Raw genomic sequence first — 21,710 nt, forward strand, 5'->3', positions numbered from 1 at the left:
GAATTACAATCAGTAGTTATCTCAGAGTGGTAGAATTATAGGTTATTTTAAATTTGATTTTTCTTATCTACAATTTAAAAGGTTTCTACAAAAGTTTAGTTAGATTAATTATTTTAATGTGTTTGTTTACTTCTCAATTAAAAACGCTTCATAGATGGTTAGTTGTATGTGTTGACTCAAATGTGCCATGAGGTACCCAGGATATCTGGATGCTTCTGGATGACATTGACCATTTGGACCAGTCCATTAAGTAAAGCAGATAGTCCTCTCCAAATAGGGTGGGCTTCATCTAATCAGGTGAAGGTTAATATAAAACTGAGCAGGGGCATTGGTCTTTTGTTGACCCGAAACTCAGGTTGAAATTTCAGGATCTTCTTGGATCTGGAGACTACCAGATCTTTGTGATTGGAACGTATTACCAGCTTCACTGAATCGCCAGCAAGGATTGCTCAATCTCTGTGATCACATGAAACAATTTGTTATTTTATATTTGGGTGGTTTTGTTTCTCTGGAGAATACTTTTCTGCCTTATCATCATTCAGCCAAACAATAACCAAAGAACTCTGTGTCAATGAGTTGTTGTTATAATTGTGTGTGTGTGTGTGTGTGTGTGCGCGCGCGCGCTCTTGTGTGTCAGTTATAAGACTTGAACTGTGGGCCTGGGCACTATCCTTCAGCTCTTCAGCTCAAGTCGAGTGCTCTGCTGCTTGAGCCACAACACCACTTCTGGTTTTCTGGTGGCTAATTGGATATAAGCATCTCATGGCATTTCCTGCTTGGGCTGGCTTTGAACCATGATCCTCAGATCTCAGCCTTCTAAGTAGTTAGGATTACAGGTGTGAGCCACTGGCACCCAGCTTGGTTATAACTTTATGTGCAAATAACTATCCCAAGGCATGTAAAATGTAATGTGGAAAAGATTATATCAGTGCTAATTCAATATTTAGCTTAGTGTCATTATTGTCCTCTCATGTATTGAATGCATATTTGATTTTATAAAAACACGAACATGTAGTTCTAAGGTATGATTGCAATACAACAAATATATGAAAGATGTATACTAAGATCAGACATGGTCTTTATCTAGTGACCCAAAAGACTGGCCCTCTGAGTTGGAATCTTTCTATAGTATATAACTGTACTAGGGAGACTAGAAAATGACATTTTGATGGCTTATAAAGATGAATGAATAGGTAGATATGTGATTTGATGGATAGACACATGGACAAGCTAGTAAGTGAACAGATAACTACTTGAATGACTACAAAGAAAACAATGTAGTCAAGAAGGAAGTCACAACTTGGAAAAATGGATTTTCTAAATGCTCTACTATGACCAAGAAGAAGAAAGCCAAATGTAGCTCTTTAACATGACAATTATTTTTGAGCTAATAGAAACTAAGAAGTGGCAAATGGAAAAACAAAGTTTCCTGATCTCGCAACCGCCTCCTGTTTTTCTGTCTCAAAGTAAGATGGGAGTTAATGATAGATTCTTATTAACCCAGAGATAAGATCAGAAGTATCTGAAAACAAGCCTTAATCTTAGTTTTCCCCCCCCCCCGCATATTTACATTTGTTTAGGTTCCACTTTTCTTTAGAGACATAACACTACTTGTTTTCCTTTGTCCTGAATTTCTGCCCACATTTACCTTTTTTTGTTGAAAGTGGTCTAATAAAGTGGAGTTCTAAGTCTTTACTTTGAGTTACTTATGCTGTCTTTCATGTTATTCATTGTATGTATTAAAAGTGTGCATCTCTCTCCTCTCTTTGCATCTCTGTGTGTATTGGTCTGTCTGTTTCTGTCTCTGTTTCTCTCTCTGTGTCTCTCTCTGTGTGTCTCTGTCTCTGTCTGTCTGTCTGTCTGTCTCTCTCTCTCTCTCTCTCTCCTCTTCTCTTCTCTTCTCTCTCCCCTGCTGGTCCTCTAGCTTGCTAACCTGATGCTATACCATTTGACATTTAGTTCATAGTTCCAGCCCTGCTTTTTTCTGGTTATTGGGAGATGTAGTCTAGCAAACTTTCTGTCCACATGGCTTTGAATCATGATCTTCCAGATGTCAGTCTCCTGTGTAGCTAGGACCCAAGGCATCAGTCACTAGTGTTCAACCATTTTTGTCTTTTTATTCTGTCTTTGCTTACATTTGTCTGTCCCACTGAAGATCTCATTAGGGTGGAGAGGATAAAATACTTTTCAACATATTATGTGATCATACAAGACAATGTTGAAACATACAGATTGGTAAGACACAAAACACATTTAAGTGCAATAATTTGCTACAATACCATTTGGAAATCTCTAGAACAAACAAAGAAGTTATACATGCTCAGTAATTGGCTGTCATGAAGAAGAGGGAGAGTGAATCAGAGAGGATGCTGGGAATTATAATTATTTGAGCAGGAAACTACCCCTGAGCTAGTGTGTGTGTTTACCATTTACTCTGTTCTAGGTTTTCCAGCACTTACTCTAGATCTTTAACATAATTATGAGTAACTGGAAGGCTCTACATGTTGTTTATGGTAGAGGTTTCCTGACATAAGGGATGAATCAGAGTTTAGAGAAAATTAGATCTGAGCTTAGGCCTCCACTCCACCACCTACCACCTAACCATAAGCATAGCAAATCCTCTGAGATTCAGAATATCTGAACATTAGCTTGTTCACTTTTAAATGAAACCCCATAGAGTTACGGAGGAGAATGAAGACTAACATAAAGAAGCATGAAGCAACAGGCTTTTAATGAAGCTTGGTTATGCTTTGGCTCCTTTTTGAAATATATAGTACAAAGATGGTCTACGCTATAATGAAGGTCAAAACAACTTTTATTAAAAATACTGCTTTGTGAATTTTACAAAGTTATCTGAACATAATTTACTTCAAAAGCTAATATATTTTAATTTAATCAAAAGTTATTTTCTAATAGGTTAGCTTATGAATATTTTTTGCCCCTCTCATTCTTGAGTACCCAAGAATGAATGCTAAATAAAAGCTAATTTAAAACAAAACTCCTTCCCTGTAAACAAATATCCTTTGTACCACTGTATCCCTCAAACCTGCCACAAACATATAATGACTTGTCATGACTGTGGGCTATATGGGTGGTTATATTTAATTGAAAAGTCATATATTTTTGGAGTATCTTGCTTTCTTGAAGCAATTTTGTTAGCATGCAAGCCATACTTTAAATACATCATGGTTGCACATAGAAACACTTAACGGAAATCTCTAAAAAATTAGTGCATAGAGCAACAAAACTGAGCCCAAGTTTAGTATTGCCAACAATTATCTTATAACTATTTGTAAATCTCTCTGTCCTTGAAATTGTGCTTTTATAAGTCATGGGGAATATGGTTTATGTTCTAGGATCACTGTGTTAGAGACACAATGTACCATACTTCATGATATCTAGTAAATGTTCAATAAATTGAAGCTACAAAATGCCAGATTCTAAGCATTAGAAATATAGCAATAAAATATATAAATATGTAATCTATCTGCATAACACTAAGCATCACAGAGAAAAATCAAACTAAAAAACATGGGAAGCTGTGGCAGAAGGTCTCTGTGATTTTCAATTGAGTGGTCAAGTAAGCTTCTTGGAAAAGGTGACATTTACAAGAATCCTCAAGGAGAATAGGAATGAGAGAAATGGAGATTTGCCTTTTTAAATGCACAGCTCCATAATAAAATGACAACTGAGAAAAGCATGCATCACATATTTGTGATGTCTGGCTTATCATACTGACTGATCCTACATAAAATGAAATACAAATCCCTGCTTGAGAACCCCAGGCTGCCCTAAATGAGAAAATCTGTAGGTCAAGAAAATGAAGAATTAGAGACTGGTGAGTTCTGCTATTTGATCTCACTCAGCCTGCTTTTGCTTCATTTCTCATTATTGAAATACATGTGAATTCCTTAGATTATCAGCAGGAAAAAATTTTTATTCCATTACATGCTGCAATAAGATTTTTTATCAACCTTGTTCCTGTTACTAAAATATCAGGCAAAAAAATATTTCTAGGAAGAAAGATTACTCAGATAACTCCATACTTGGCAATGAGAAATAATTTCATCTCTGGGTTTGTTACTAGAATAAGAACAATCTGATTGTGAGCTGCAGTGTGAAAGATAGAAGATTCCTGACAAGATCCCCCACTTTTGTTCCCCTTCTATCTCTACTTTTCCCCTGGGTGAATCAGTATTGAAGCAGTTTTGTCAGTAAGAAAGGAAGAGAGGAGAATATTAAAATAGTTGTAAGATTTCAGGGAGAGGATTATAAATATAAATCCTGAGCCAAAAGGGCATTGCCATTTGCTTTCATGTGTCTTCTGGCCCTTGGCCCAGGAAATCTACTGTCTGAATACTTTGCAACTGCTGAATGCCTATGAAAGCCATGTTGCCAAAATGTTCTATGAAATATAAACATAGAGAAAACGCCCCAAAGGCTGTGATCACTGAAGTGTTGAGATATTTGATAGACAACTCAGAGAAAAACTGGTGAGCCCTAATTTCCAACTTACAATTTTTAAACATAGAGATACTAAAACTCTACTTCAGTACATACAAAGAAAAAGGTAGATTCTAAATTCTACACAAACAAACTTCTAATGCATAAAATTCATATTTTAAAATGTGAAAGTTGTATTTACTTTTTTTGAGGCAGGATCAAGTTGTGTAGCCCAGGCTGACTCCAAATTGAAGATCTTCTTGCCTCTGCCTCCCAAGTACTACTGTTACAATCCTATGCCACCATGTCTGGCTTTTTCCTTTACTCTTAAGTATTTCCTTCTATCTTTATAACATAAAGCTGTTTGTGCTAGCCAGAGTAGGCAAAGATAATCACATGGTTGTGATCTCATCATTACTAATTGTCTCTCTCCTTCTGTCTCAATCTTCATTTCTTACCTGAGCTGCACTTTGTTAGCCCAACACCATTAATGACACAGATTTTCCTGAAGAAAATAACCATTTATAGTTGTGAAACAATCTAAGAGCCTGTTGCCCAATAAAGATAAGAAGCCACAAAAAAAAACAACAGAAACCATCAAGAAATGAGGACAAGCACCTTGCTTTCAATTAGCATCACCCTCAGTCTCTGTGAGTCAAAGTTCCCTTGGAGTCAGGCATAGGAGAAATGATAGACTAAAGTATGAATTGAAATCTACAGAAGCTCCGATAGCTCTTAAAGCATTTGTTCAGGTACAGTACTGTTACAAGTCAATCAAAAACATGTAAGCTGGACTGGGTAAGTGGCTCAGTGGTAGAGTGCTTGCCTTGCATGCACGAGACCCTAGGTTCTATTATTCAGCACCACATAAGTAGAAAAAGCTAAAGTGGCGCTGTGGCTCAAGTGGTAGATCACTTGCCTTGAGCTGAAGAGCTGAGGGACAGTGCCCAGGCCCAGACTTCAGGCCCCACAACCGAAAAAAAATAAGCAAACAAAAAAAAACCAAAACATGTAAACTAGCATGAAAATGTACTGGGGCAGCAGGTGAGATTGCCACCACTTAGCTATAGAAGAAGGAAAAAGAGCCAGGGAGTCCAGTCCCTATCGTTATCACGCATGTGTTATATTAGTTTTAAGTAAGTCTATTTTCCCATCTCCAGTTATAAAGTATTATAGAAAACTAAACATAGAGTAATGTATAAAATAGAAAGAAATTAATATCTCATTGCTAGAGAAAGCAAAAGTTCTCATTTAGATTTACTCCTTTCCTAAGGGTTTTATTTGCCTTCTGTAGTCTGGGATCATTATGAATATGTGTGAATAGATCTGCTTTTCTTACCAGGGAATTAAAACATTAATATTATATTGAAATGCATTGAAATGTGTTATTTGTAATGGCTATATCACACTGTATTGTGTAAAAATAGATTCATGAAATAATTGATTTAATGACTAACTTATATATATATATATATATATAATATAAATTAAAGTGCATATATAAAATGTGGTTTTATATGTATATACTTACATATGAATATGTATAGATTATCTACAAAGTTTATATTATGTATATATATATATGTATAAAATCATATGCATAACAATGAGTTAATCAGCAACTCTGTATATACAATGATGAGCCCAGAAGATGCCTAATGACACCTTAGATGTTTTAGTGTGGGTTTTTATATCCCATGCTATCCATACAATGGCAAAATCTCTTAAGAACACATGTCATGGAATGATATATGACTGTACTACATGGGTGTATTTATATAACATGCATAAATATATAGCATGCATTATATATATGTGCATATATATATATTCCTTTGGAGCTAGGGGTATAACACAGTGGTAGAATATGATCTAAGCATGCATAAAGCCATGGGTTCTATTCTTAGCACCAAAAGGGAACAAAACAACAACATATAAAAGAACTAACTAGCCAGGGGTGCCAGTGGCTCACAACTGTAATCCTAGCTACTTAGGAGGCTGATACCTGAGGATTGTGGTTCAAAGCCAGCCCAGGCAGGAAAGCCTGTGAGACTCTTATCTCCAATAAACCAGTAGAAAACTGGAAGTGGTGCTGTGGGTCAAGTGGTAGGGTGCTAGCCTTGAGCTGAAGAGCTGAGGGACAGCGCCCAAGCCCAGAGTTCAAGTCCCATGACCTACAAAAAAACAACTAACTATGGTATTAAGAGAACTAACTGTGAAGTTAAATATATATAGTTTAAAATATTTTTCTATTGTGAGGAGCCTAAACATGAACCATACATTTGGGGGCAAAAAGTTTTAACTTTATTTGGTTAATTCCAAGACCTAGGATTAATGTTCAGAATGAGACTCTTTGTCTGTGGTAATACTCAAAAGAAAACAAGATTAAGGAGAGTTACAAGCTGCTCAGCAAGGCACAGGCTCAGAAGCCCTCCCCCTAGGTGAACACAACCAATCCAGTACAGGGGTGGGCAGTAAGTGGGTGGGCAGCAGAGGCACTGAAATAGCACCAGTGACTGTGGAGGGCCAGCAGGGGAGTGGCCATTGGCCAAGTATTTCAAGATTTTAAGCAAACAGCATGACAAAGCCAGTGTAAATTAAATGAGAAGCAGAACTATCCATGATAGCAAATGTCAAATTTCATTCAGGAAAATATCAATTATTTCCATAGCTTACATGAAAGACCACAGTGTAACAATAGGCTAGGGTTTAACGAGCAACCAATTCTTAGCCTAATAACCAGTTCTTAGCTTAACAATAATAGGCTTTTTAAATCTTCTCAGTGAACACTTAAACTTTTCTTGAGCATTTTTTGTATTTGGATTTAATACACAATCAATAGCTAACCAGATATTTGCCATCGTTTCTCTCAGTTCATTACTGTGAATAAAGTTTCAGGAGACCCTGAACAATGACCCTAATTTCTGTAACTTTCAAATCCCTAGTGTACATATTATCATACTAAAATGAAGTCAATAGACACCCACAACAGAGCTGCATGTATGTTGTATTAAGTTGTGATGTTATACTTAACAGGAAATGTCAAATAGAAACCTAGTCACTAAGACACTATATCCCAAACTATATCCAAACAAAAACTGCCAAGACCCAAATGTGTCCTTCAGGAAAATTACAGTAAGCATAAATCACAGACTTTCACCTTGATTTCAAACAATCAAAATGGAAAATGAAAACTTTTCAAATGCTAACAAAGAGTTTGGATCTAGAATATTTCTTTCTGTTTATAGTTCCTGTATTAGGCCACCACTGCTTTCTTAATTCTAAGACTTTACAATTGAGCTTGTTTGCTTTTCTAAAAATATATAGTCATTTAATCTGCAAATAATGATAGTTTTGTTTCCACTCTGCTCATTACCCCATTTTCTGTTTCAAGCCTTATTAAATTAGCCAAAACAATTGTGTTTGTTCTGCGTTTAATGACAATGACTTCAACATTGTTGCCTTGTGTTGCATTCTCTCAAATCTGTAATGGACTTGTTTTTAAACAATACTTTCACATTCCCTGGGAGTCTGAAATGCAATACAATGAGATACATTCTCTTACTAAAATTACATATATAGAAATGCTTTTAAACTGTGTAGTTGTATTCAAGGCCCCAAACAATAATGGTAATTGTCCTAATACACACACACACACACACACACACACACACACACACACACACACACATTACTTCATAGTTATGAAATATAGTTACTCATCTTAAATTATAAGTCATTAGAACATGGACTAAAAATTGCAAGGAGGCCCATTAAATTTCACTTCTGAATATAACTAAACATTGTGATGGCCATATTAGGTAGAAAGGCCTATTTCTTTCCTAAATGGTTGCTCATCAAACCATAGATTTTTGTTCAAGGCTAGTGCTCTACCACTTGAGCCACAGCACTACTTCTGGCTTTTTCTGAGAAGTTTATTGGAGATGAGTCTCACGTGGACTTTCCTGCCTGGGCTGGCTTAGAAACCAATCCTCAGATCTCAGCCTCCTGAGTAGCAAGGATTACAGGCATGAACCACCAGCGCCCAGCTGAAAAGTACTTTGAATGGCCCAAACACCCAAGAGGATCAGTGCCTGAGTCCCTCTACATCACTCCTGAAAAGTATTTTTCTAGTCCATGTTGATATTCATGAAATGACAAATGACTCTTCACTTCTCAAAACTGTGATTCCATTTCTAGATAATTTTGATCTTTAGCAAGTTCTTACAATGAACTAAGAAATCACTCTCTCGGCCTTTTGGGAGCAAATATTTTACAGTTATTTAACAGGAAATATCTAAAGTGGCAATAGATGCATTCAAGTTATTTTATCTGGGAGAAAAACTTCCCAGCTACCTCTACTTCCCTAATCATTTTAATTTATTGACATAAACTGTTGGCTTATTCTGTATCATTAGAAAAAATTGACCTTTGTATCCTGACTCCTCCTGGTTTGTAAACCTGCCATGCTGGCTCTTCTAGTTCTTAATTATACTCACTCTATTCCTATCCAAATAGCTTAAACTTCCATGTCACCTTACCATGGCATTTATGAAAGAAGACAAGAATCTCATAAGATTAGATTGTCAAATAATTGACTATTACTGTTATAATTTTTGCATTTGTCTCATACAATTGGTTAGACTGAACTAATGAGACTCCTGTTTTGTCCTGCCTTAATGGTGTTCAGGTTTTTGTAAAGTGAGGGTGTTGATGATCTATGATTTCTTTTCTACTTTTTAACCTCCATAGGAATGCTACATGGGAGGACAAAAAACCCACTTGGTTTCAACAGATACCAGTGAAACCACCAAAAAGATCAAATACTACCTGTATTTCATATTGGAATAGCTAAGATGGGTTAAAAAATATCAACAAACATCTATAAAAATATTAGATATTGCATACCAATTGGATTGGTATTTAATAGGTTAATGAAAATGCAAATATAAACTCAGATAAGATGAAATTATTGCAATAACTTTAGTTTTAATTCATATAAAACTTTCTGATATTTGCACATAAGAACTGAACAACAAGACAGATAAAAGGATTCTCATGTAAGCAGAGCTGAGAGCAAGAACACAGTCCCATTACTGCCTTCCAGAATGTTTAGGCATAAAAATATGCACTGTAAATTAATAGCATTCTCCCTTACAAAAACGAATATGGGTTTCTTTTTTCCATGCACCATCTAGCATAAAGACAACACTCATTAAATGTTGAATAATAATGAAGCTCCACTGGAGAGTTTAATTTTAAGAAGTACCAAAAACCAGGTTCTAAAAGATTTAGAATACAATGCCTTTATTCTCAAAACCTAAAAACAATGGCTGCAGTTCGTGGGATATAAACACATGGAGACCCAGGAAGAGAAATCCTGGTTCTAATTGTGTGTGTGTGTGTGTGTGTGTGTGTGTGTGTGTGTGTGTATAACAGAAATCCTGGTTCTAATTGTGTGTGTTTAAACACACAAACTCATGTATATGTACCAACAACTTCCAGTCTAAATTCCACAAAAAATTACATGGTCTGTATTTCTATTCATGATTAGTTTTCCTCCAGATTTCTTTTTTTGGGGGGAGGGGGTGGGGATCCGGTCGTGGGGCCTGAACTCTGGGCCTGGGAGCTGTCCCTCAGCTCTTCAGCCGCTCAGCTCTTCAGCTCAAGGCTAGTGCTCTACCACTTGAGCCACAGCGCCACTTCCGGCTTTTTTCTTTTTGCTTATGTGGTGCTGAGGAATCGAACCCAGGGCCTCATGCATGCAAGGCAAGTGCTCTATCACAGAGCTACCTTCCCAGCCACTCCTCCTGATTTCTTTTGGGGCCTCATGCAGTATTTATTTTGCACATGTCCCTAATAATTGAGTATACTATTTGTGGATAGCAGTGCTGCTCACCAGTTGTGTTTTATTGATAAGAAGAGTGACTTTAAGACCTCCCCAGGAGTTGGTCACCCATATTCTTTCTTTGGATCTGTTTGGGGCCATAATAATTGCTTAGTGATTGAACTGAAGTGCCAAGTCCCTTTTACAAAAACCTTACATTTTTTTTTCATAAGCTACAGAAGTCTCTCTATACAAATAACACCCTCTAATGAAGAAAAAAAGCACACATGTGACCTTCATGCTTATGTTTCTTAAAAGAAAATCAAATAAGGACTCCAAAGAACATGAGCACTCAGTACTATAAAAGCAGTAATTTCATTTATGGAAGCATTTAGTTTATTTGTTTCTCAATTGTGCTGGGAGTAGAGGCCACGTCATTATGAACATAGAGAGAAGATTTGCCCCCAAAGACATGCAGAACATCATTTGTAGTTGTCTAGGAAACTAATTATGGAATATTTTTGTCAATAAAATTGTCTTGTAAGCTAAGACTTCAATGGGATCCTATGAGACATAACAGGGGAATAAAGCATAAAGTACAGGACAAGGAGCAGTCCCTCACTTGCCACTGATTAGAGGTTAGTGACTGCTTTGTAAGGACACTCAAGCTGAAGATTATGTAATACATTTCACTGTAGATAGAAAAGCATGTGGGGCAATCACTTCTCCAAGGCAAGAATAGGCAGTTCCTCTGGGCATGGTATTCTCTATTGGGCAATGAAAGGGTTTTAGCTAAGCATTTCCCAACAGGTAATCTAAGCACTCAAGATAACCAAAGTGGAATATTCTCTCCCCTCAGAATGATGCTGTTTCATAACAGAACACTTAGACTGACTGATTTTAAATTCATTGCCTTGACTTCATATAGGTTACTTTGGAAGTGAAAAGTGGGTACTCATAACTTGAATTTGTCTTAGCATTTTTCAAATTGTTTTCAGTGATCTTTTAAAATGAAGAATCACTTTCAGGGTGTCCATATTCTCCCCCAGGCAAAGACTATTACTAATAAAATGCTCAGTTCCACCACAATACTAAGTGTTACTCCCTTTATTTTGGTAAGTTCTCTATTTTAGCTTTTAGGTGTACCTTGATGTGAAAAAAAATCAGTGTGCAAGCCAAACATTCTTTTCTTGAGATAGCTCATAAGCATTTGGATAAATTTGCATTAGAAATTCAATTAACTTTATATTAGGAGGTCAATTAACTGGGCCATGATAGGGATTGTTTTTTAATTACTTTTCTTTGTAAGGCTTCTTTTCTTGTCCAAGCGTGAGTGACACTATCAAATCATAGTCTCATTGCCCGTTGGCTACTTGAGACCCATATGCAAAAATTGGAAATGACTATCTTGGTTAAGTGAATTAATAAGATGCTCTTTGGGTAGTTCATCACTATTATAATCCTGTGGGCTTATAGTATCAGTAAGCAATAATGGAGTGTTTTAGCTTAAACACTCTCTATAGTATTATTCGTGACAGTATCCTTCTTTATTTGTTCTTTCTAGTTTCTATTTTCTTGGTGAAAGATGATAATAAAATGAAATGATTTTAAGGATTAGTTCTTATTACATTATATCACAGTGTATTTTATGAAAAATGAACAAATAATGACATCATAAACTAGCTATCCAATTTCACCAGAGGGCTCTTCATTTGCGTTGTGTTAATATGGGCCACAATTCAACTCATTCATGTGGCACTGAAACACTTGTACTTAACAGACTAAAGGAATTACAACTTAGCACTAAGTCACAATTGGCAGTGTACTCTCCAAGTGGTGATCATAATTAAGCCAGCAGGTAGACAAAAAACAAACAAGAAAAAGAAAACAAACAAAAAAAAGGACCCAGAAACAAAAGCCTGAATAGATAACATTTACCTGTTTTGTAAAACAATATTTTAACTGAAACCTACAGATGAAAATAAATTTAAAGGAAATACCAATTCTTGAAATGAAACTTTGTGTTTGATTTTTGCAGAAAGGAATAGCCTTTCCCTTATAGAATAATCACATGATATTCTCACTATAATCCTGTGAGATAAGACTCAATGTTCCTATTTTACTGATGAGTAAATTGCAGTTTTTGTCTCAGCCAAGGCTATATGTGCAATTTCATTAAAGTATTAACTCTAAGCACAATGCCACCATAAAATACTTACACAAGGAGGGTAGTATAAATGTTTTGAATGGTTAGAACACAGTTCCAGAACTCAAATAGAGGAAGGGAGGTTGAGGCCAATGTAATTCAAACTAGGTTCACAATTAGGTAAATTAATTAGGGTTCAGCAAACTTTTACCCCAAAGTGAGTCTTTCTCAATGAAGTGTCTATGTAGCAACTGCATTCTGGTGAATATTTCAAATCCACTCATAGACAGACCAATAACAGTCAACAAATAAATAACCAGTCTATAGGCCTTGCTTTAAATGGCACAAATTTAAAGACCTTATGAAATTTTCCTTTTCTATAAATATTTAAATTATTGTTGATAAAGATAAGCTTTAATATTATCTTGTTTTTCTATTCATAAAAAGAATGAAGTGGGGCTGGGAAGATGGCTCAGTGGTAGAGTGTTTGCCTTGCATGCATGAGGCCCTGGGTTCGATTCCTCAGCACCACATAAGCAGAAAAAGCTAGTAGTGCTATGGCTCAAGTGGTAGAGTGGGAGCCTTGAGCTGAAGAGCTAAGGGACAGCACCCAGGCCTAGAGTTCAAGCCCATGACCCCAAAAAAAGAAAAGGAATAAAGAAGCCATATCTTAAAGTATATACTACAAATAAATATGAAAGTTACTATCCTAAACCCTGTAAATCTTTAGGGGCATCAATTTTAATTATAATGATCTATTCCAAAAACTAAAGAAATCAGCAAGCAAAAGAATAATTAACATAGCCATGAAATGGCATATTTTCAGTGAAATATATATTATTGGGTATATTATACATACCTGCACCTCCTCCTATGCTCAGAATCTTAATTTCTGACTTTGAGTCTCCAATACTGAAAAAAGAAAATCAGACGATATAAGAAAAAAAATGTTAGGTGTTTTTCAAAATCTGATTATCAAGTCTATTTAAAAAGAACAGTACTAAAACTCTAATGAAGTGAAACGAGGCCAATAAAATTCTCCAGTCATTTCAGTGATTATATGACTGTCTTTAGGATATCCTTAAAATATAGATTCCATTCATTAACTGTATTTACTTGGGAGACTTAGAAACAGTCCCATGAACAGCTCATAATTAGGAAATCATGTTTGTTTAGAGATTGTTTGGAGACTACAGACAAAAAATGTGAGCATTTGAGTATGGTGGTATGAAACGCCATTCATTATAAATGGCGATAGGTCAATAATGACTTTATTATATACTTGCTATGTATTTATTCTAGCCATTGAGTTCCACAAGTGAATAGCATACTACTTCCTCCCCAGTTAAAATGTGAGCTTATAGAACCCTGAGTTTGTTTTAGTAGTAGAATCAGAATGGATACGTAGGCTGAGAAGTAAGTTAATAGGGCTTGTTTATAGCTAGGTGTGAAGGGGTCAGGAAAGTGTCCAAGTGCACAATGATGACTGTGGGTTCAGCTTGGATACCTTGGCAAGAGGTGGTTCCAGAAACTTGATTATATAGTGTGATAAGCAAGGTTTCATTTTATCTGGTTTTTAAAAATATGAACTCTGCAGAAATTTGTATGTGTAAGATTTCAGCTGGGTTTGAGAGAGAGCACGGTCAATTAACATTCTAGGGAACTATCATCATAAGGCAGTGGTCAAAAACAGGAGAGTGAACTCCATCATCCAATGATATTGCCACATAAAAGAATTAGTGGGAAGGTGATACAGCACCACATTTTAGGTCACTGGACTTCGAGGACCACACAAAGGAGACAGAAAAAAAATGATACAGTTTGGAGAGGCACTGGGCAATGAGAAACAGGGATAAGCAACTGTAGTATTTAAGAAAGCAGAGTACACTACTAAACAAATGAGGGGGATAAAACTCCACTGAAGTTGGAAGAATAAATATCTTCATTAAAAACAGTTTGAAAATAAAGATTCAGATCAATATATGAAAGAAAGATTAAAAATGACCTTGATAAGGAGGGGGGAGAACTAGAGACTGTTGGAAAAGGATGAAAGTGAGAAGGGAATAGATGACAAGTGGAAGGGAAATGGGAACTGGAGAAATAGTGTCTGTGTGTTTGGACTGTGAGGTTGTGGCTGAAATTAAAGATCTTGCACAGAGTACCAGGATGAAGACAAAAGTTGAAGCCTGGTTTTGAGGAAACTGGGAAGGCTAGAGTCAAAGATACCAATGAAAAACTGTACCCCTTGCCAATGTTCTAAATTATATTCCAATTCATAATCATAAACTTTAGTGCATCATCATTATCTATCTATACCACTTATTCATTTGTAAAAGTGGTCCTGTAGTTAGTATAGGAAGGCTACAATGCAGAACACCAATTGGGGTGTGTGCGTGTGTCTGTGTGTATGTGAGTTTAGAAGGTACATTCAGAGAGCACAGGAATATTTTGTAATAGATAAAAGGAGATAGTATAAGGATGAAAAGTATACTATACAAAGGAATATTTTTAATATAGTAACAAAAATATCAATAGTCAGCTGACAGATAACATAGAACACTGAAAATATATTTTAAAAATAGAGAAGTAATCTAAGAGGTATTATGGCTGATGAAGAGAATTTTTAAAAAAGAAAATGGTGGAGAAGGATGATCAGATAATTCTGAAGTTTCTCTGGAGAATCTGAATCTTAACTGAGCAGCCTAAGGAGTATGAGCAAAAAAGTGGGTGAAAAAGACCTACTGTACAACTCAATATAGTAGAGTATTAAGATAAAGAGAAAATCCTAAAAAAACATTCAAAGTAAGTCAACAAAGCCAATCAAAACCAACCAAAAGGTTTTTTATATAAAAATAGCTCTTTTGAATAAACACTAGATTCATTAAGTAGTAGCTAAATGACTATTTAAGAATATATTTAAATTTGTGATACAAAATCATTTTCAGTACAGAATTTTATACCTAGTTAAACTGTCTAATAAATAAAGGCATTTTTTTAAAAACACAAAGCCTCAAATAGTTTGCCTTGTGTTCACCCTAAACCCACATACTATTACCTCAAAAAAATGGTAGACTGAAGAAATGAAGAAAAATAAAACACCCAACATCAAGAAATTACATGAAAGAGAGATAAGAATTTCAAAGTAAATGAAAAAAAAAACCTCATTAATAGCTTTGAGGCCAAATAAAAGCAATTTTTTTCAACAGAGCACTCCAGAATTTTTATTTTACTTTTTCCAGTCATAGGGCTTGAACTCTGGGCTGTCCCTCAGCTCTTCAGCTCAAGGCTAGCACTTTACCACTTGAGCCACAGTGCCACTTTTGGTTTGCTGGTAGTTAATTAGAGGTAAGAGCCTCACATACTTTCTTGCCTGGGCTGGCTTTGAACCATGATCCTCAGATCTCAGTCTTCTGAGTAGCTAGGATTACAGACATGAGCCACCAGCGCCTGGCCAGAAAAATATTTTCACAGTAAAAAACTATATAGGTCACTTACATATTTGAGAAGAGATTAGTATAAAAGGAAAAATATGTGATATATTGACAAGAGATTAGTACAAAAGGCAACAAAGTAATTATAGATATTGCTAAGTTCTGAATTATATGTACTAGGAAAACTGGGCACAAACCAATATTTTAATCAGTTTTTGGCACAAATAATGAAATTGATAGATGAGAAAGATATCTGTGTTATTTAGTTAATTTAATAAGCAAGTTATTTAGAATTATGAAAGGAAATACCATAGGAAATATTTTTGAAGGTTGAAGATGATTGTTTCTGGATAGTGAAAGTCAAGCTAGAATGGAAAGGACACTATTTGTTGTTGTTATTGTTGTTATTTTTAGAACCATTGTTTGTTTGTTTCAAATATGAAAACATCTTCAGCCAGGCTCATGCATATAACCCTAGCTATTCACGAAGCAGATATCTGAGGATTGGGGTTGGAAGCCAGTCCTGGCAAAAAAAGTCTATGAGGCCCTTATCTTCACTAACTACTAAAAATAGTAATAAAGCCAGAAGTGAAACTGTGGATCAAGTGGTCAAGTGCCAACCTTGAGCAACAGAAGTTCAAGGACAGCACCCAATCCCCAGAACCAACCAGCAGCAAACAACAACAAAAAAACCCAAAATGATAACAAAATGAAAACCATCTTTCTTTAATAAAAATATTAAGTGGCAACCATACCCAAATAACAGTGAGGTCCACACACAATTAGCACAGCAAACCTCTCACTCAGCAAAACCTGCCCTTGTAGGTACAATGATATTCTGATCCACTTTTTAGCATCTCATACACATGAACACCTTTAACCAAAAAACAGAGGACTTTTAGCTAAACCTAATTTTAAACATTATTTTCAGGAAATAACCCCACACTCCTTTCTTAAAGGTTGACAATTTGATTCAAGTATTTCTATTACCATTATAATGCAAAGTTAGTTATAACTTGGAAAATTAATCCATCACGAATTTTACATTCCAGTTAAACTAGATATGCTTAAACTGGGAAGAGGGCATCCATGATTCCCTATAGTTACATCCATCCATGATGTCTCTTTAGACTCAGACTTATGGCTGAGGAAAACTAGGGACTTGGATAAGCTATAGAAATGAACAAATTCTCTTACACTTGGAAAAGAATAGGGAATTAATTTGTTACCTTTAAGTTTAGAAGTAAGTAAGTGACACAATGAGGTAAGCTATAGTTTCTAGATCTGGTTTGTTTGTTTTTTTCTTATAGCCAGCCTAATGCATGTTAATTGTTCATATATTACATAATACTCTGGGGTTCTTTTCAGAAACTAATATTTTCAAAACAAGCTATGTAAATTTTTTAAATTTAATTTTTTAATTAAATTAAGGAAGACTATATGCAGCCAGCAGTATTTATTTATTCTGGCTTGGGGAAAACATTCCAGGCCTACCAAAGAGAAATTTAACAAAAGATAAAATATCAAGTTTCTCCTCACCCCTCTATTAGATGGAATGCACAGTCATTCATTTCTTCCCAGTTTCCATCATTATTTCCTGAAGCAGAGGGAGTTACAGCAATTCATCTCCAGTTAGGTGATTTGATTATCTTTAGCATGTGGAATCTGTTATTCTCATAATGCTTATCAGCTCAGGCACAAATTGAACACATTAATCACAGAAGAAGAAGAAAAAAAAGGGAGTCTCCTGAGCAGGATAGAAACAGTGAGTTTTACTGATAATGGAGAAACTCTATTTTTTTAGGTGCCACGTTGCTAATATAAAGTTGGAAGAAAAAAAATCTCATTCTTTCGGAGAATGATAGCTATAATCAGAGATAAAGAAAAATGAATTGAAACAGATACTACGAGAACCTAGAAACATCCACTCAATCCTTAGAAGCAAATAGCATACGGCAATTATTTACATTTTCTTCACATGAAATGAACACTCCACTCCATTGGAGGCTTTTTCTTTAATGTCATATTTGGAGAAGGGTAGAACAGTCTGGAGTTGAAAGCTTTATATTTTATCTCCCGCCCCCCCCCGCCCCCAAGGAACATGGAATTGGGCCTGCAAATGGTTAATGGTTATCTCTGTGCAGCTGGAAAAGCAGCCTAAGTCAGAGCTCCGAATGTTTAAAGGGAAAGTGTGACCCAGAGCTGCAGGAGGCCTCCGGGGAGAGCGGGAGGTGGGGCTGGTGCAAGCTGCCGTCAGTAACTTGCTCTTATCCCTGCGCCCAGCCCCTCACCCACCCCCCAGCGCTGGGCTCGACCTATCCATCACCCAGGCTTGTCCCTTTGACGAAAACGGCCCTCTTTGTTACCTTGCTATTATGCCGGGCAGCTTCTTGTCCAAGAATTCCTGCATGCACTGGTGTTCCGTGGAGCTTTGGAGAAACCTCCGAAAAGATTCAACATATCTGCTGTGGTCAGAGAACAAGCTCCTCATGGAAGATGCCATATTGAGTTTTCTAAGGAACCCTGGGAAGAAAGCAACGTTTAACTTCCTCTCCTTCTCTTCCCAGTTCCCCTTTTTTTTCCCCACCCCCACCAGTTTCTGTCCAAAAAAAAAAAAAAAAAAACCAAAAAGAGGCTAAGGACGCTTTAATTTTGAGCATGCTCCCAGAAAAAAAAAAAAAAAAAAAGCCAAAAAGAGGCTAAGGACGCTTTAATTTTGAGCATGCTCCCAGAGCTGGGCAAAGAACAAAGTCTGTGTTTGCACAGGACTTTTTGCTTATAATTTAACCTATATGCAGGTGTTTGGGCTTGGTTATGTTTAAAATAATTTATGAGAAACAGAGGTCATAAAGCAACCCAGGGAATCCAAGGATAAAACTTACTTTAAAAAACTCTTGAGGTTGGGAAAGCCAAGAAAGCAGATTGCATGCAAATTACTTCCTGTTTTGTCAGCCTTGGCAACAAGTAAGTTCCAAGTGGAAAAGTGTTCTTTCAGGCTATGGAACAGGGAGCCAGAGAAAAACAATAATGGGGCTACAGATCACTTTCAGAGAACTACTGCAGCTGGAATTGAGACAAAAGTGTGTCACCTGCCTCAGCATGACACTTAGAGGGCCCAGTGTGCAAGTTCCTCACCATTCGCCCTTGAAACTCACTTGCTGCATTTTCTGCAAGTACCCATGGCTTCCTCAGCACTAAAGAAGACTCCGAAGTCTTAGGGGAGCTTGAGAACTCAGGGCTGGAATGTGGCATGGAACCTTCCATATTTCCTTCAAAAGAAGTAAATACTCCTGGGGGAAGTTTTTAAGCCTATTGAAAGTTTCAAAACTTTCATCCTTGTGTGATAACCATTTAAGATATTGTCTTAATTTCCTTTCTCATTCACTTATGATTATTAACGCATAAAGACAGGGAAGGAATGGCAGCAACTGCACGTGTTAGGTTGTCCACCATAGATCTTCAAGTTTTGTTTTGTTTTTGTACAATTATTGAAAATGTACGTGTACAATTCTACCACTGAGATGTTCTTCATCACTGTGTACTCTAAGTCACTAGTGGTACTACTAAGTTAATTTACTGAGTCTATGTATTAGTAGTATTAGTAACATAATGACTGCTTTCAAATCTAGTGACTTACCTCCATGAGCTTCTTTACAGTGATGATGAGAACACCGGAGTTTTGAGAAGCTGAATGTATTGCTCAAAGATTCCACCCCAAAAGGGGCAGAGCTGACATATAATATCAGGCTGTGAGACCCTAAGATCAGTGTCCTCAGAAAATCCCTTATATTCCACCACAAGCTATCTCATTCACAGTTTTGTTCCTTCCCCAAAAAATACTCATTGAAAAACTTGAAATTGTCTCTTAAGCTTACTCCCTATGGTATTTCATCCACAGCTCTTAATTGTTTCTTTTATAGCGTACTTTTATAATTATATTACTCTTGTCTCATTCTAAAAGATTCTAGTTTGTCTGGGATCCTTGAGGGGAAAAAAAATGGTTCTTGAAAATGAGCTAACCATGTCAAAAGCTGTTTAACCAGTGGATGTGTCACTGTCTAGGTTAGATATTGTTTCTCGGTGTTTTATAAAACCAAGTTCTGTAAGATTTTTTTACTATAGATAATGGGTTCCATAGTCAACTGTCTTTAGTATTTTCCTGTTGGTCTACAAAATGCACATTACTGCACTAAAAGTTTTATAATCTCCTGATATACAGATACACAGTATGCCATGTTTTTTGTTTTTGTTTTTTGTTTTATTTTTTGGTCTTGGGGCCTGAACTCTGGGCCTGGGCGCTGTCCCTCAGCTCTTCAGCTCAAGGCCAGCATTCTACCATTTGAGCCACAATGCCACTTCCGGCTTTTTCTGCTTATGTAGTGTTGAGAAATCAAACCCAGGGCTTCAAACATGCAAGGCAAGCACTCTACCACTGAGCCACCTTCTCAGCTCCCGTGATTTTTTAAATTCATCTTTCAACTCCTAAACTTTGTCTTAACAAAAGGAAGTCTTGTTGCTTTCAACATGACTTGCATTTGATTAGGTGCTGGTTTCAGCAACCACAACTTCCTTTTAACATTTTATATAGAATAGGTCTTATTACCTATAATCTGTCTGGAATTCTAATGGGGTTAACATATTTAGCTGCTTGATTACAAATACCAAAGTCTAAGAACCCTCCTTTCCCTCTCTTTTGAAAATTGGCCCTACAAATTAGCATATCTATCATTCTCACTGGCTTCTCAAAGATTACATGTAATGACATCATTATTGTTTTTACAAGGTTTTTGTCTGTTTGTGTGTATGTATGTAGTTTTGTTTTGGTCAGTCAGGGAGTTTGAACTGAGGGCCTGGAATCTGTCCCTAAGTTTGTTCACTCTACCAGTTTGAGTCACAGTGCCACTTCTGGTTTTCTGGTGGTTAATTGGAAATAAAGGTCTCATGGACTCTCTGCCCAGTCTGTCATTGAAGATCCTTAGAGCTCAGCTTCCTGAACAGCTAGGATTATAGGCTTGCACTACCTGTGCCCAGTGTTTTTTTGTTTTTGTTTTGTTTTGTTTTTCTTTTTTATGTATATTGGATGTAATACTTATAGACATGAAAATTGAAGGTTTTTAACAATACTATTTATTTTCTTATCTACTTGGTGTTTCTTTTTTAATTTGAATTTTATTGTAAAGGCAATGTACAGAGAGATTACAGTTACATAAGTAAGCCAATAAGTACATTTATTTTTGAACAGTGTTACCCCCTCCCTAATTTTCTCCCACACTCTCTCCCTTTCCCTCCAACAGTGTCTAATGAGTATAACTGTTGAATTGGTTCACCCTGTGTCCCATTTCTGTGATTCCCTTTCTTTCCCCAAATCAGATAAATGTATATACAAGACAAATGTTATAGAAATCAAGAACAGTGACAACACGGAATAAACCAAAGGAGCGGGGGGGGGGGGAGAAATAACTGCAAACAGTACAATTAAAAAACCTCTTGTTTCCATTCTTGGAGTTCATTTCAATATGCATCATTTCATATGGTCATATGCACATATCTATTGAGACATTGTGATCCTCTTCTAGAAATATCTTCCTACATTCTCAGTGTGAAATACTTAGAGTGCTGTTTAATTAATCATGTCCACGTCACATAAAGAAATGCCCAACATCTTTGGCTATAAAAGAAATACAAATCAAAACATTGGGTTTCTATCTCACCCCAGTCAGAAAGCCCATGGTCAAGAAAACTAATACAGGGATGTGGCCAAAATGGAATGCTACTATACTCTTGGTGGGAATGTAAACTTGTTCAACCATTCTGGAAAGCAGTATGGAGGTTCCTCAAAAGACTAAACATAGGACTAATTATC

At 36.3% G+C, this 21,710-nt stretch overlaps 1 protein-coding gene across 1 annotated transcript in view; it reads right to left on the reverse strand.

The window, feature by feature from the left end:
* Hnmt (histamine N-methyltransferase) overlaps positions 1-18,462 on the reverse strand; it is a 32,256-nt gene extending 13,794 nt beyond the window's left edge. The window contains exons 1-2 of the mRNA XM_013030082.1: positions 18,214-18,462; positions 13,276-13,328 (exon numbers count right to left, since the gene is read on the reverse strand). Of these exons, the coding sequence (XP_012885536.1) occupies positions 13,276-13,328; positions 18,214-18,350 (190 nt within the window). The 5' untranslated portion in view covers positions 18,351-18,462. The remainder of the gene's footprint in view (positions 1-13,275; positions 13,329-18,213) is intronic.
* Between the last annotated feature and the right edge of the window lie 3,248 nt (positions 18,463-21,710).

This window comes from Dipodomys ordii, unplaced genomic scaffold, assembly GCF_000151885.1.
Source record: "Dipodomys ordii isolate 6190 unplaced genomic scaffold, Dord_2.0 Scaffold126, whole genome shotgun sequence".
In the NCBI taxonomy this organism is placed as follows: domain Eukaryota; kingdom Metazoa; phylum Chordata; class Mammalia; order Rodentia; family Heteromyidae; genus Dipodomys; species Dipodomys ordii.